General features: G+C 39.2%; 1 protein-coding gene across 4 annotated transcripts in view; it reads left to right on the top strand.

Moving 5' to 3' along the window:
- SOX30 (SRY-box transcription factor 30) overlaps positions 1-15,901 on the top strand; it is a 37,250-nt gene that overhangs the window by 10,261 nt on the left and 11,088 nt on the right. For 3 of the 4 annotated variants that reach the window (XM_073802756.1, XM_073802755.1, XM_019924828.3), the window contains one exon: positions 701-1,193. The exons of the other annotated variant lie outside the window; for it this stretch is intronic. In XM_073802756.1, coding sequence (XP_073658857.1) covers positions 701-1,193 — 493 coding nt within the window. The remainder of the gene's footprint in view (positions 1-700; positions 1,194-15,901) is intronic. 4 annotated transcript variants of the gene reach the window in all.

Raw genomic sequence — 15,901 nt, 5'->3', positions numbered from 1 at the left:
CAATAAAGCAAAATAATTTTACTGATTGTTTCTTTAGTTGTTTCCAATTAAAAAATTAAATGTCAATTATAATTTAGTTTAATATAGAGAAGTATACAAAATAAAAGAAAAATGACCCATACCACTAGGATGAAACCTCTATTAATATGTAAAATAAAATTGATATATTTAGAGAATAGAAAGTTCAAATAGTACCAATAGGTATAAAATGAAAGTCTGGCGTCCCACGGCCCTGTCCCCTGTTCCAGATGACCACCTTTTAAAAGTAACCACTATCAGTAGTTTCATACTATTTCTTTTAGAAACATTTTTATGTATGTGCCAGCATTTGTGTGTATTTGTCTTTCACTCAATCACTCAATCATTTTATTCATTTATTTATTAATCCAAAAAATATTTTTTAAGGGCCTATTCTGTGCCAGGCAGAATTTTGAGGCCTGGGGATACAGTAGTGAGCAAAACAGAAAAGGTCTCTCCTCTTATGGCACTTAGAATCTAGGTGGGAAAGAGAGACAAGAATGTAAAATAAATGAACAAGACGGCTTCAGTTTGTTCAAGATGGTAAAATAGAGTGGTGATGTTCTTAGGTAAGGTGGTTAGTGAAGGCTTCTGGTTGTATAGTTTATTAAGTTCTGCTGAAAAAAGAAAAATATGGAGTGACTCAGTTCATGCCTGACCCATGCTATTTTTATTTCCAAAGATGAAGCTCCACCTGCCATCCCGCTGCCCACACCTGCAGTCCAGCGCCCAAGCCCCATCACAGTTTTCCAGCCAAGCATCTCCAGTACTGCCCAGGTGGCTGTCCAGGCTCCAAGTTTGCCCCTCTGTCCACCACTCCTACCCCAGTGCTTTGCTGGGCCCTCCGAAACGGACACTCATCAGCTGCATTCTGGAGCCAGTCACTCTGTGAAGAGACCCACTCCTGTCTTTCTGGAGAGCACCAGCAGGATTCCAACTAGTGCAAGTACTGCCCACGCCAGATTTGCAGCCTCTACCATCCAGCCTCCCGAGGAGTATCCCAGCATCTCCACTTGTCCCAGAAGTGCTCCAATCCCCCAAGCTCCTCCTATTCCACACTCACATGTCTGCCAGCCCCCTCCCCTTGGCCATGCAGCCACATTATTTGGGACGCCACCTCGATTCGCTTTTCATCACCCTTACTTCCTACCTGGACCTCACTACTTCCCATCAAGGTAAATGAACAATTTATTTCCTTTCACGTAAAACTACTTATAGCTAATGAATTTTTACCTCTGAAGGCCTCTCTTATTTACTGAAAAAAGAACTTCCTCATTACTGCTTGGGATCTATATAATTTAGATTAGTGGCTAAATAGGGGGCAAGCAGTTAATATAAATACATGGAGGGGCCAGATGAGGACTGGGGAAGCCAAGGAGAGTGCATGCCCCATCTTATGAGGCAGCTGCTACTCAGTTCCAGCCTACTGTTGCCGCATGAGAATACAGGCGCCAGTGTTGTCAGATCTGATTTTTCTCTTGAAAAAATAATCAGTTATACGTGACCTTAATTTAAGATCATTTAGTCAAACCCCCTGATTGTATAGAGGTGTGGTTCTGAAACTTTCATATATATATATAAACCACATGTGATCTTGTTAAAATGAAGACTCTTGAGTCAGCAGGTCTGGGGTATAGTAGTTTCCTATACTGAGTTATAGTAAGCGTAATATTCTGCATGTCTAACAAGCTCCCAAGTGATGTCAGTTCTGCTGATTGTGGACCACACTTTGAGTAGCAGGGATATAGAGAGCACTTGATCTAAGAGGTTAAATGACTTGTCTGAAGTTATATACCCTCTCAGTGCCCTTTTTAACAAACCAAAACATTTCTTACATAAATTACCAGTAAAGGAATTTATTTTCACAGGGAAGTATCTAGGGAAAACAAATTTGTAACTTTTCATTTTGGAGTGATAGAATTTAACTTCTTTGCAAGCATTCTAATAAAGTGGCATTAACCTCTACTTTTCAGTTGCTGTTAAGTGTGTAGACAGAGATGGTTTCTGTTGAGAATGGAGTGTTACGTGTTTAACACAATCTTTTATGGTTACTTACTTAGAAAGTAAAACTACTCCCCACTTGGGTACCAAGGCCTCAAAGAACTTTTGAGGTATATATTATGTTGCTTCAATTCATAATGGGATTGCTTGCTTTCAAGTCCTTAGCCCAGAACTGGAAGAAAGTGGAACTAGGGGATCAGATCAGGAGAAAGGGAGATTTTGCTATTTGTTGTTTTGTTTTTCGCAATAGGCTCTTCTTTAATAGCTTTCAGAAGTCTTTTAGTTCAAGAAATCAAACTTCAAGAGACTCCTAAGGACAGGGGTTGATAATCTCTTCTCATTGCTATTTCCTAGGATCTGAGATGTTGCAGGAATTTTAGAGAATTTTACAGTGTTTTTTTTTAGTTATAAGAAGAGTGCTAGGACATAGCTGGAATTTAATAAGTGAGTAGGTTTGAGAAGATCAGCCTTAGTTAGAACCTCGAGGTCCACAAACTAAAACTGCGGAAATTTTATCTTTGTTACATAATTCATTTTGTAATAAAGGAAAGACTTAGACAGTATTTACTCACATTAAAGGAGAAAAAGAGGCATCTAGAACAGGTTGTGTACCACAATCTCACTCTAGTTGTTATTGTTTTTTTCTTTTTAGCATTTTGAGAACTTGGCATTTTTATCTATAATTCTCACAACAATCCTTTGTTTTAGGCATAGTAATCCCTTTACTTTTTCAGATAAAGAAACTGATCAGCTGTTAAATAGCTTTGTTAAGGTCACACAACTAGTAAATGGCAGAGCCAGTAGTCAAACTTAGATTTGCTGTCCGATTTTGAATTCCATGTTTGTTTTTTTCACTGTATCAGTAAAGGCTTCTCAATATAATGGCTTCTCTTGATTGGTAGCTGTTAGTTGCTAGCAGAGAATCACATGGAAAATACATACTGTATTTTTGAATGGAAAAATCATGTAGTCAAGTAGACTTTTGGGCAGGAAATGTTTCCTTATATAATAAATAGATAAAATCATAAGAAATTTCTCTTCCTTACTCATGACAAGACTTATGGGATTTAGCTGTTAATGTACAAATCATCTGATAGTTTAAAGAACATTTTGAAAAGCAACTCTGAAAAGTATGTCCTTAGAAGACAGAAACTATACCTTTATCTTTACTACCATTATTGCTAATTAATAATAATGCTATTGGGCTTCCCTGGTGGCGCAGTGGTTGAGAGTCCACCTGCCGATGCAGGAGACACGGGTTCGTGCCCCGGTCCGGGAGGATCCCACATGCCGCGGAGCGGCTGGGCCCATGAGCCATGGCCGCTGAGCCTGCGTGTCTGGAGCCTGTGCTCCGCAACGGGAGAGGCCACAACAGTGAGAGGCCTGCGTACCGCAAAAAAACAAAAAAAAAAACCAAAAAAAAAAACAATGCTATTAAAGGAACCAAATGAAGTGAGTTGGTAGTTTTATACTGAATTTTATTTCATGTAAGAATTTCAAACAAGTATGTCAGCTTTAAACATTAAGTTGCTCCTAACTTCTACCTGTATGTGTGTGATGATAATTTTTCCAAGGATATGGATGATCTTATTTATGCTTATTTAGATAGTATATTTCAGTAAAATCCAGCCTGGCTAAATAACAAAATTAATTGATTTCCTCTCAATTTTTCTATTGTCTCTTCTCCCAACTAATAATAGTCTTCTATAAAGAATATTTCCTCCCTAATCTATTCCATTTACGTGTGAATTATTCAACCATTTCAATACCATAATTGTAATGACTTTTGATATATATATTAAATATATACCAAATATACATATTTGATATTTTGCCCTGTGTATCTAGAGTAAAAATCAAGGAGGTTAGGCAGTTTAATCAAGGAGTCACTTTATGAAACAGATGGACACTTAGAAATGCTGATCCCTAGCTGTGAGGGCTAATATCCTCCTACCTTCAAATATTAACCATCTTCATACTGTGCTTATTGAGACACTCTCTTTCTGTACTATATTAATTTCTTAGTTATTCTTTTCACTCCCCACCTTTTCTTCTTTTTATTTATTTATTTATTTATTTTTGGCTGTGTTGGGTCTTCGTTTCCGTGCAAGGGCTTTCTCTAGTTGCAGCGAGCAGGGGCCACTCTTCATCGCAGTGCGCGGGCCTCTCACTGTCACAGCCTCTCCTGTTGCGGAGCACAAGCTCCAGACGTGCAGGCTCAGTAGTTGTGGCTCATGGGCCTAGTTGCTAGTTGCATGTGGGATCTTCCCTGACCAGGGCTCGAACCTGTGTCCCCTGCATTGGCAGGCACACTCAGCTACTGCACCACCAGGGAAGCCCCACCTTTTCTTCTATACCTCCGCCTTCTTGTAGTATTTATACTTTCATATGCACAAGAGATATCTAGGATCTTCATTCTCTTGGCCATTGAGTAAATAAATGTGTTCAAAAAGTGTATTGCAGGGACTTCCCTGGTGGCACAGTGGTTAAGAATCTGCCTGCTAAGGCAGGGGACACGGGTTTGAGGCCAGGTCCAGGAAAATCCCACATGCCATGGAGCAACTAAGCCAGTGCGCCACAACTACTGAGCCTGCGCTCTTAGCCCGCGAGCCACAACTACTGAGCCCACGTGCCACAACTACTGGAGCCTGTGCCCCTAGAGCCTGTGCTCCGCAACAAGAGGAGCCACTGCAATGAGAAGCCCGCACACTGCAATGAAGAGTAGCCCCCGCTCGCCGCAACTAGAGAAAGCCCACGCGCAGCAACAAAGACCCAATGCAGCCAAAAATATAAACAAATTAATTAATTAATTTTAAAAAAGTGTATTGCAGTTAGGGATATAGAAAAGATACGAATGATAAATGGGAATTTATTAGCTTGAAATGTATAAAAAAATATAATCAGACATAGCTATATCTATGTATCTATTAGGGAAGGTAAGTCCAAAGAATTCTAAATTTGTGGGATTATATAGCATCTTAACTGTAAAATTTTAGACAAACAGATCTAAAGTTAAAAGCAATTATCCTTAACCCTTGTTTGGTTTGTAGACCTATTTAAGAATTTAATTGAAGTTTTGGACCTATTTTCTGTAATAATGCACATCTACATACATATACAATATTTTGCCTAATCCTTATTGGAGGATAGAATTTATAGTCCCAAAACATGATAGATTTAGCTAATATGGAATACCTTCTGCTGTAACTATCTATAACTGTTGAATTTATATATGAACAATTTAATACCTAGCTGAAATCACAAGAAAGGAAAATAAATCCCCCTTCGTCAAAATGACAAACGAGCTGAAAACTAGTACAGTGGTCTTGGGGGTAGTTTGCAGGTTCATATAGTCTCAGCATTTATAAACTTGGGTTTTAATGCCTACATAAGGAGAGGATATGAGGTCATGACTCTGCTCAAGGTGAGGAGCTGAAACTAAAACCTCTTCATAAAGCTAAGACCCTAGAGGACTTCCCTGGTGGCCCAGTGGTTAAGAATCCGCCTGGCAATGCAGGGGACATGGGTTTGACCCCTGGTCCAGGAAGAACCCACATGCTGCAGAGCAACTAAGCCCGTGCACCATAACTACTGAGCCTGCGTTCTAGAGCCCACAAGCCACAACTACTGAGCCCACACACCAAATCTACTGAAGCCTGTGTGCCTAGAGCCCGTGCTCCATAACAAGAGAAGCCACCACAATGAGAAGCCCATGCACTGCAATGAAGAGTAGCCCCCACTTGCTGCAGCTAGAGAAAGCCCACACACAGCAATGAAGACCCAGTGCAGCCTAAATAAATAAATAAATAACTTTTAAAAAAAGCTAAGACCCTAGAAAGGCCTCTCAACCTTGATAAAGTAATAGAAGATTTTTATCATTGACCCAGAGAAAGCACAAAGGAAACTTGTTTTTATTCAGGGCTATATATGGAAAAAAGTCTTCTGTTAGAAATCAAAACCCTAGATTATACTGCACACTGGTTGAGAATCTGAAATCAACCTATCCACTTGATAAACTGAGAAGTTAGGGATTTCCCTGGAGGTCCAGTGGTAAAGAATCCACCTTACAATGCAGGGGACATGGGTTCAATCCCTGGTCAGGGAACTAAGATCCCACATGCTGTGGGGCAACTAAGCCCACGTGCCACAACTACTGAGCTCACATGCCTCAACTAGAGAGCCCATGTGCCACAAAGTACAGAGCCCACATGCTCTGAAACCTGCGTGCCACAGCTACAGAGCCCACGTGCCCTGGAGCCTGTGCACTACAACTAGAAAAGAGAAAAAACCCACATGCCACAACTAGAGAGACGCCTGGGCACCACAACGAAAGAACCCTCATGCCTCAACAAAGATCCCACGTGCCACAACTAAGACCCGATGCAGCCCCCCCCCATAAAATAAATATTAAAAAATAATAAAAAAAATAAACTGAGAAATGAACATAGAAATTAGTTCTTGGATGACTTACCTGGGACAACTATTCTAGAGGAACATTTCCACCATTCAAGCCACTTGGAATTTCCAAAGGGAGGAAATTGTTATTAAAGGTGAACTTTAGAAAATTATGGAACACGAGGAAAGTATTCATTAAGAACAAGAGTCAGTAGATGGTACAAATAGGAGAATTAACGCCCCAAGAATTTGAAATAACTGAAAATCAGGGAGAGACTAAAAATCAATATTTCAAATGTTTAAAGAGGACTTCTGTACCAGCCAAGATGCAATATAAGGAACTGTATCTACCCTCATCTGAAATGATAAAAAACAGACAAAATATATGAAGATATGGTTTTCAAGACACTATTTACCAGGCAATGAATATGAAGATCCCTGAGAGACAGAAAATAAATGAGGTAAGCCTTGCAATCTAACCAGCTTACTGACCTGGAAACCGTGGCACAAGCAGATCCTTGCAGACACCCTGAGTTGAGGAGATGGAGCTGAGAGACCAGTGAAACCAAGTCAGTTAGAATTCTCAGGATAGAGTAGTGGAGAGAAGAAAGCTGCACAGTGCAAGAACTCTGGATCTCTGCATAGGTTCCATCTTGAGTATTCAGCTGAATACTGATCAGTGTATGCCTGTGAGGAAAATTACCCAAGGCTAATGGAAAAACTACCTGAAAAATCAGAAACAACAGTTCCCAGCAATCACACCAGGCTGGAAATAGTTCCTGTTCTCACCAAACAGATTGGAAAACCTTGATGGGGTATTAAATACTTAGAGAGTCTTGTTTCAGCTAGGCCTAGACTAAAAATTTCTAATCAATTTTTATCTAAAAAATTTTATCTAAAAATTCGTAAGATCTGAAATGATCAAACTGTTTTCAAGTAATTAACTGCATCCAAAACAAAGCTCAAGGATATTAATAGAAATAGTATGATTAAAAAGATAAGTGAGAGGGAGTTTCATTTCTGAGGTGGCAGCATGAGGAGCTCTGTGAAGCTGCTCCCAAGCAAACAAGCATGACTCGTGAAAACTATTTTAAAAAACTAACCGCTTAAATTCTCTGGGCAGTGTCCTAAGGGCATACAGCAGATGAAGAAACATTTATTCAAGAAAACATCCTAAAACTTGGTGAGAACAGCAAGAGTCTATGACCCTTGAGCCATGACAAATACCATCCCTCACTCCCACCCTCAGTTCATCTGGATGGAATGCCAACTCTGGGTGGGTATGGCCAAGAAGGTAGCTCTCACTCCCCTCAGCTCCTAATCAAGGGATACAATATCTTACAGAGAATGGTAGCATTTCTCATCCTCTCCAGCTCTTGAGTTAAAGAAACTAAGTTGATGGTGAGTGTGACCAAGAGGTTGGGGGTTCCTTTTCTTCGCTCAGCCCCTACTTAACAGGATAGCCACTCAACTCTAAGGATGACAGGCAGAGAATACTGCAACCCTGAACACGCTTGACCCAGGTCACTTGTAGAAGAGATGTTCTATGCTGGCAGAGGCAAGCCAAGAAGACCAGAGATTTTGCCATAAGAACAGAGAGCTCAGAAGCTTTCCCCCAAAGGAATTTGACTTTATCTGAAACAGTGTGGGGAAGTTCAACCCTAAGGACACTCTTGAAAACAATGAGATTTTGGTGATAAGCAAATAAAAAGAGACTCCTCTTAATTGAGACCAAGCAGCTACTGTATGCCAGCTAGTACACCAAAGAGAACTAGGGAAAGAAACAGCTAAGAAGAGCCCTCCTGCAGTCAGAACAAACCTCAAAGACTCCTCAAAATTTACCCCTTCTGAATTTAATTGGATCAGACTGTGGAACAATCTCTGCCCCAAGGCATTTCGAAAACAGAGCAATCAACCAGCAATTAGTGGAATCTTAACAGCTGTATGTGATAACAAATGAGTCAGAGAGCTTAACACAAAAATCAGGGAAAGAGATAGTCAAAGAGAGTCCTGCTAAAACCAATATCATCCTAGGGTGACTGTATTCATGTCCAAGTCTGTGCCCTCTGAGGAGTGACACTCAAGGTTCACACTGCAGAGGAAATAGACTTCACTAAAATAGTCTGTCCCTGGTGGTCCATTGGGTAAGACCCTGTGCTCCCAATGCAGGGGGCCTGGGTTTGACCCCTGGTCTGGGAACAAGATCCCGCTTGCATGCCACAACTAAGAGTCTGCATGCTGCAACTAAGAAGTCTGCATGACTCAACCAAGACCCGGTATAGCCAAAATAAATAAATAAATAAATAAATAAATATTTTTAAAAATAAAAAATAAAATAGTTTAGTCAAGTCAGTAAATAAAAAACAAGCCAAAAAACCCAAAAAAAGTAGCCCTGGAGAAGCGAAAGAGTCATTGTCCAGAGTTCCTACAGTATATTACCTAAAACGTCCAGACTTCAACCAAAAATTATGACATGCACAGAAACAGGAAAGCACGATTTGTACATGGGGGAGAAAAACAGGCAAAAGAAACTACCTGTGGTAGGGCCCAGATTTCAAATTTGACAAAGGCTTCCAAGCCATTATAAATATATTCAAACAATTAAAGGAAACCATTCTTAAAGAAGTAAAGGAAGTTATGATGATGATGTCTCTTCATAGAGATACTATCAATAAAGACATAGAAATTATAAAAATAGCCAAATGGAAATTCTGGAGTTGAAAAGTACAATAACCAAAATGAAAAATTCACTAGAGGGGCTCAACAGTAAAATTGAACGAACACAAGAATGAATCAGAAAACTTGAAAATAGACTGGTAGTGATTATACAATCTGAAGAATAGAGCGGAAAAAGAATGAAGAAAAATGAACAGAGCCTCAGAACACAGTAATCATTAAGTGTACCAGTGTATCTATAAAAGGAGTATCAGAAGGAGAGAGGAGAGAGAAAGAAGCAGAAAAAAGTACTTGAAGACCTAATAGCTGAAAACTTCCCAGATATGATGAAAAATATTACACATTTAAGAAATTTAATGAATTATGAGTAGTGTAAAAGCCAAGAGATCCACAGCGAGACACATCATAGTAAAATACTGAAATCCAAAGCCAAAGAGAAAATCAAAGTGAGAGAGACAGACAGACAGACAGACACTCATCATGTACAAGGAAACCCCAGTAAAATGAACACCTGACATCCCATGAGAAACAATGGAGGCCAGAATACATATTTAAAGTACTGAAAAAAACCTGTCAACTCACATTTAGTGAAGCCATGTTTCAAAAATGAAGCCAAAGTAAAGAGATTCTCAGATAATCCAAAACTGAGATTGCTAGCACACTTGCATTTTGAGAAATACTAAAGGGAGTTCTTCAGGCTGAAAGTAAGTGATCACTAATGGTAGTTGGAATACAAACAAACAAAATGCCAAAGAGCCCAGTAAAGGTAAAAATGCAATTATAAAAGATAGTATAGGAAATCTAAAAAAGAGTGGATATATGTAATGTATACGTATAACCAATTCACTTTACTGTACAGCAGAAACTAATACAACATTGTAAAGCAACTATACTCCAATAAAAATAAAAAAATAAATAAAAGATAGTATAAAAAAGACAGTATAAATCTTCTTTTGACTGGTTTTAAAAGCAGTTGTATAAAACAATATGCAAATAATTGTTTGGGGGGACCTATAACATATAGAAATGTAATATATTTGATAATAAAAGCATAAGGAAGTAGGTGGAGGCAAAGTTGTTTTAGAGTAAGGAAATGATGGCAGATGGTAACTTGAATCCACAGGAACAAATGAAGAGAACCAGCAGTAGTGAATAAAAAGGTTAATATAACAAACTTCAAAGTATATACTTGCTCTCCTTTCTCTTCTCAGCTTATTTAATAGGCATAAAATTATATAAATTAATAATCATACCAATAGATTGCTGGTTTGATAACATATAGCTATAATTTATATAACAATAGTAGTACAAAAAGGGGGAAGAAGGAGTAGAGCTATATACAAGCAACATTTCTATATTTTGGGACTTCCCTGGTGGTCCAGTGGGTAAGACTCCACGCTCCCAACGCAGGGGGCCTGGGTTCAATCCCTGGTCAGGGAACTAGATCCCGCATGCATGCCGCAACTAAAGATCTTGCATGCTGCAATGAAGATCCTGTATGCTGCAACTAAGACCCAGTGCAGCCAAAATAAATACATATTTTTAAAAAATTTCTATATTTTACTGGAATTAAGTTAGTAAAAATCTGAAGTTGATTCAGGTAAGGTAAGATTATATGATTAGCCCTAGAGCAACCACTAAGAAAATAACGAAAAAATAGTGGAAAAGTTGTTAAAGGAACTAAAAAGTTATTTAGAAAATATTTACTTCATGCAAAATAAAGCAGTAAAGAAGGAATAGAAGGCCACAAGGAAAATACAAGACACATAGAAAACAAAAAATAAAATGGCAGACATGAATCCAGCTGTTTCAATAATCACATTAACTGTTAATGATTAAACAATCAAAAGGCAGATATTGTATAACTGGATAAAAATCAAGATCTTAACTATATGTTGTCTACAGTAGACACACTTCATAGTCAGACTGTTCTGAAAAATGGGAGGGCCTCATTCCATGAGGCCAGTATTGCTCTGCTACCAAAACCAGAGAAAGACAACGTAAGAAGGAAAAACTGCAGGTCAATATCTCTAATGAATACAGAGACAAAAATCCTCAACAAAATACTAGCAAACTGAATTCAGCAGCATAACAAAAGGATTATACACTGTAACCAACTTGGATTTATTCCAGGAATGTGAGTTGTTTAACATTTGAAAATCGATTAATGTAGTATAGGATAAGGGACAAAAACCACACAATCATCTCAATAAACCCAGAAAAAAAGCATTTGACAAAACTGAGCACTTCTTCATGTTGAACATGAAGTATTCCAGCAAACTAGGAATACAAAGAAACTTCCTCAACTAGTTAAAGGGCATCTAACAAAAAAAACCCTAACTAACATTACACTTAATGGCAAAGACTGGAGATCAGCAAGACCCACTTAAGATCAACAATAAGACACGGATGTACATTTTTACCACTTCTATTCAACGTTTTATTGGAGGTTTAATCCAGGACAATTAGACATGAAAAGTAAATAAAAGGTATCTAGATTGTAAAGGAAGAAATAAAACTATATTTATATATTGCACAGTCTTATATATAGAAAATCCTGAGGAATCCACAAAAAAAGCTATTATAAGTAACAAATGAATTCAGCAAGTTTTCAGGATATAAGACTAATATATATAAAACAGTTGCATTTCTGTACAGTAGCAGTGAATAAATAGAAAATGAAATTGAGAAAACAATTCCATCTACAATAAAATAGAATTTAAAACCTTAGGAATCAGTTTAACAAAATAAGTGCAAAACTTATATTCTGAAAAGTACAAAACACCACTGAGGTAGAATGTCACTGAGACTTACAGAATAGGGAGCCCCAAGAATCTCTCTCACCACTGAAGCAATAAGTAAGCTGGCAAAACCTGTCAGAATCAGCTGGAGGGGTGTTTAATGAAGAAAGAAGCTGCTAAATTCTGATAAGAGAGCACTGTGGTATTTTTGCCACAGCCATCTCACATTTTCTACTTCAGTGATGGCCAAGGGGATGGTGACCCATGTTCCTGGTGTGACTTGTTGCTATTAGAGGAGGCAGTACAGACCTTGTTCTTAAAGCATTATGGTTGTGCATTTTTGACCTGTCTGGTGACTTCCTGAGGAATTGGCTCAGGGGCTTACCTTAGTTTGACTCTCCCAAGCATTCCCGTAGAGCTGGAGTGGCCTCACAGCTAGTGTTTGTGGAAAATATTTAAAGGTATGTACTGTCCACAGCTGCCTGGGTTAAGGGACAACAGACAGGACAAGCAGCAGACAGACTGAAAAGCCTAGAAGAGACTGGGAAAGGAGATATATGGGGAATAGAGTCTTTGAAAATCTCCCATGTATACTGAGGAATCAGTACACAAGGGCACAAACATATCCAGAGCTAGCATATCCAGAGCTAAACACATGTTCAGCAAACACTGGAGAAGACCCTAAGCTTTCACCTCTGACTGCTTTTTAGGCTCTATGTAAATAGGAAATCAAGGCTGAAGAAGACTTGTAAATAGCTTGACCCAAAACTTCCAAAATTTAAAGAAAGATAGGAATCCAAGACGCTCAATGAACACTAAGTAGGATAAATTCAAAGAGATACATTATAATCAAGCTGTCAAAGCCAAAGAAGGAGAGAATCTTGAAAACAGCAAGAGGGAAGTGACTAATCTTGTACAGGAGATTCTCAATAAGGTCAACAGCTAGTTTCTCATCAGAAACCAGGGAAGTCAAAAGACAGTGGCATAGCATAGTGCTGAAAGAAAAGAAACCATCAACCAAGAATTCTATAACCAACAAAATTACCCTTCAGAAATGAAGGAGGGCTTCCCTGGTGGTGCAGTGGATAAGAATCTGCCTGCCAATGCAGGGGACACGGGTTCGATCCCTGGTCTGGGAAGGTCCCACATGCTGCGGAGCAACTAAGCCCATGCACCACAACTACTGAAGCCTGTGTGCCTAGAGCCTGTGCTCTGCAATAAGAGAAACCACTGCAGTGAGAAGCCCACGCACCACAAGGAAGAGTAGCCCCCGCTCACTACAACTAGAGAAAGCCTGTGTCCAGCAACAAAGACCCAACACAGCCAAAAATTAAAAAAAAAAAGAAAGAAAGAAAGAAAAGAAATGAAGGAGAGGGAATTCCCTGGCAGTCCAGTGGTTAGGACTCGGCACTTTCACTGCCAGGGCTCCAGATATGATATCTGGTTGGGAAACTAAGATCCCACAAGCCACACAGTGTGGCCAAAAAAAAAAAAGTAGAGGAAGTTCATCACCAGTAAACCTACCCTACAAGGAATGCTAAAGGAATGCTAAAGGAAGTATTTCAGAATAAAATGAAAAGGCAGTAGACAGTAACTCAAAGCCAGACAAAGAAATAAAGAACACTGGTAAAAGTTACTAAAATAACAGATAGAAAAGCCAAGTATCTTTTTTCTTTTGTTTTTTTGGCCTCGCCAGAAACATGCAGGATCTTAGTTCCCCCGACCAGGGATCAAAGCCATGCCCCCTATAGTGGAAGCACAGAGTCTTCACCACTAGACCACCAGGGAAGTCCTTCTTTTGTTTTTAAAAGCCAAGTATATTGTATTTTTGGTTAACAACTTTTTTCTGTGTGATTTAAAAAGCAAATGCATAAAACATCTATTATAAAATCTGTTAATAGATATAAAATGTATGACAGTAGCAATACGAAGGAAGGAAGGCACTGTATACAAGCAGAATTTTGATATGCTAATGAAGGTAACTTAGTATCAATTCAAACGAGATTGGTATAAATTTAAGATGTTAATTATAATCCCCATGGTAACCACTTAAGAAAATAACTTAAAAATATTTGAGGAAATTCCCTGGCGGTGGTGGATAGGACTCCATGCTTCCACTGCACCCCTGCACCCCAGCTCAGGAACTAAGATCCCACATGCCACGTGGTACAGCCAAAAAATAGAAAAAAGGCAGAGTAAGTATTTCCTTATCAGTAATCCCCTTAAATGGATTAAATTAAAAGGTAGATTGGCAGAATGAATTTAAAAAATAATCACACTAAATCTTGTCTCTAAGAGACTCACTTTATTTATTTTAAAAAATAAACATGATATTCACTGAGCAGATTTTTTTTTTTTTTGGCTGCACCATGTGGCTTGTGGACATCTTAGTTACCTGACCAGGGATCAAGCCTGTGCCCCCTGCAATGGGAGTGCAGAGCCCTAACCACTGGACCACCAGGGAATTCCCACAAGAGACTCACTTTAGATCCAATGACACAAATAGGCTGAAGTGAAAAAATAAAAACAGATATTCCTTACAAGTAGTAACCAAAAGAGAGCTGAGGTGGCTATAATAGTATTTAACAAAATAGGTTTTATGTCACAATTGTTACAAGAGACAAAGACATTACATATTTTATTTATTTATTGGCCACGCTACGTAACATGTAGGATCTCAGTTCCCTGGCCAGGGATTGAACCCGGGCCACAGCAGTGAAAGCCTGGAATCCTAATCACTAGGCCACCAGGGAACTCCCACATATCTATTTTAAAACGTTAAGAAGGGACTTCCCTGGTGGCACAGTGGTTAAGAATTCGCTTGCCAATGCAGGGGATGGGTTTGATCCCTGGTCTGGGAAGATCCCACATGCCATGGAGCAGCTAAGCCTGTGCGCCACAACTACTGAGCCCAGGCGCTGCAACTACTGAAGCCCATGTGCTCTAGGGCCCATGTGCCACAACTACTGAGCCTGCATGCTGCAACTACTGAAACCTGTGCACCTAGAGCCCATGTGCCGCAACTACTGAGCCCACATCCTGCAACTACTGAAGCCCGCGTGCCTAGAGCCCATGCTCTGCAGTAAGGGAAGCCACCACAACGAGAAGCCCGCGCACCACAATGAAGAGTAGCCCCCACTTGCTGCAACTAGAGAAAGCTTGCGCGCAGCAACGAGGACCTGACGCAGCCAAAAATAATAATAAAATGTTAAGAAGGTATAGCAATTATAATCACATACATCTATAACAACAGTACCCCAAAATATATGAAGCAAAAATTGACAGAATTGAAAGGAGAAATACTCAGTTATGCAATAATTGTTGAAGACTTCACTACTTAATTTTATTTATTTTTTATTTAGATATAATTGACATATAACATTATATTAGTCTCAGTATACAACATAATTCTTTTCTTGTGATGAGAACTTTTAAGATTTAATCTCTTAGAAACTTTCAAAAAAACAATACAGTATTATTAACTATAGTCACTATGCTGTACATTACATCCTGAGGACTTACTTATTTTATAAATAAGAAGTTTGTATATTTTGACCACTTTTATCCATTTTTCTCACCTCTCACTCCCAATCTCTGGCAACCACAAACTGTTCTCTGTATCTATGATTTGGTTTTCTTTGTTTTTTGTTTGTTTGTTTTTAGACTCCTCATGTAAGTGAACCCATATGGTATTTGTCTTTCTCTGACTTATTTCACTTAGCATAATGTCCTCAAGGTCCATCCATGTTGTTGCAAATGGTAGCAATGATATCATTGTGGTTTTAATGTGTATTTCCCTGATAATTGTGAGCACCTTTTTTTTTTGGCTGCATTGGGTCTTCATTGCTGCACATGGCCTTTCTCTAGTTGTGACGAGCAGGTGCTACTCTTCATTGAGGTGTGTGGGCTTCTCATTGTGGTGGCTTCTCTTGTTGTGGAGCACAGGTTCTAGGTACACAGGCTTCAGTAGTTGAAGCACGCAGGCTCAGTTGTTGTGGCACATGGGCTCTAGGGTGCGTGGGCTTCAGTAGTCGTAGTGCGCAGGCTCAGTAGTTGTGGCTCGCGGGGTC

The sequence above is a fragment of the Tursiops truncatus genome, chromosome 3 (assembly GCF_011762595.2).
Source record: "Tursiops truncatus isolate mTurTru1 chromosome 3, mTurTru1.mat.Y, whole genome shotgun sequence".
NCBI classification, from domain to species: Eukaryota; Metazoa; Chordata; class Mammalia; order Artiodactyla; family Delphinidae; genus Tursiops; species Tursiops truncatus.
Note: the sequence above shows the minus strand (reverse complement) of the source record. Positions and strands in the feature narration are given on the sequence as shown.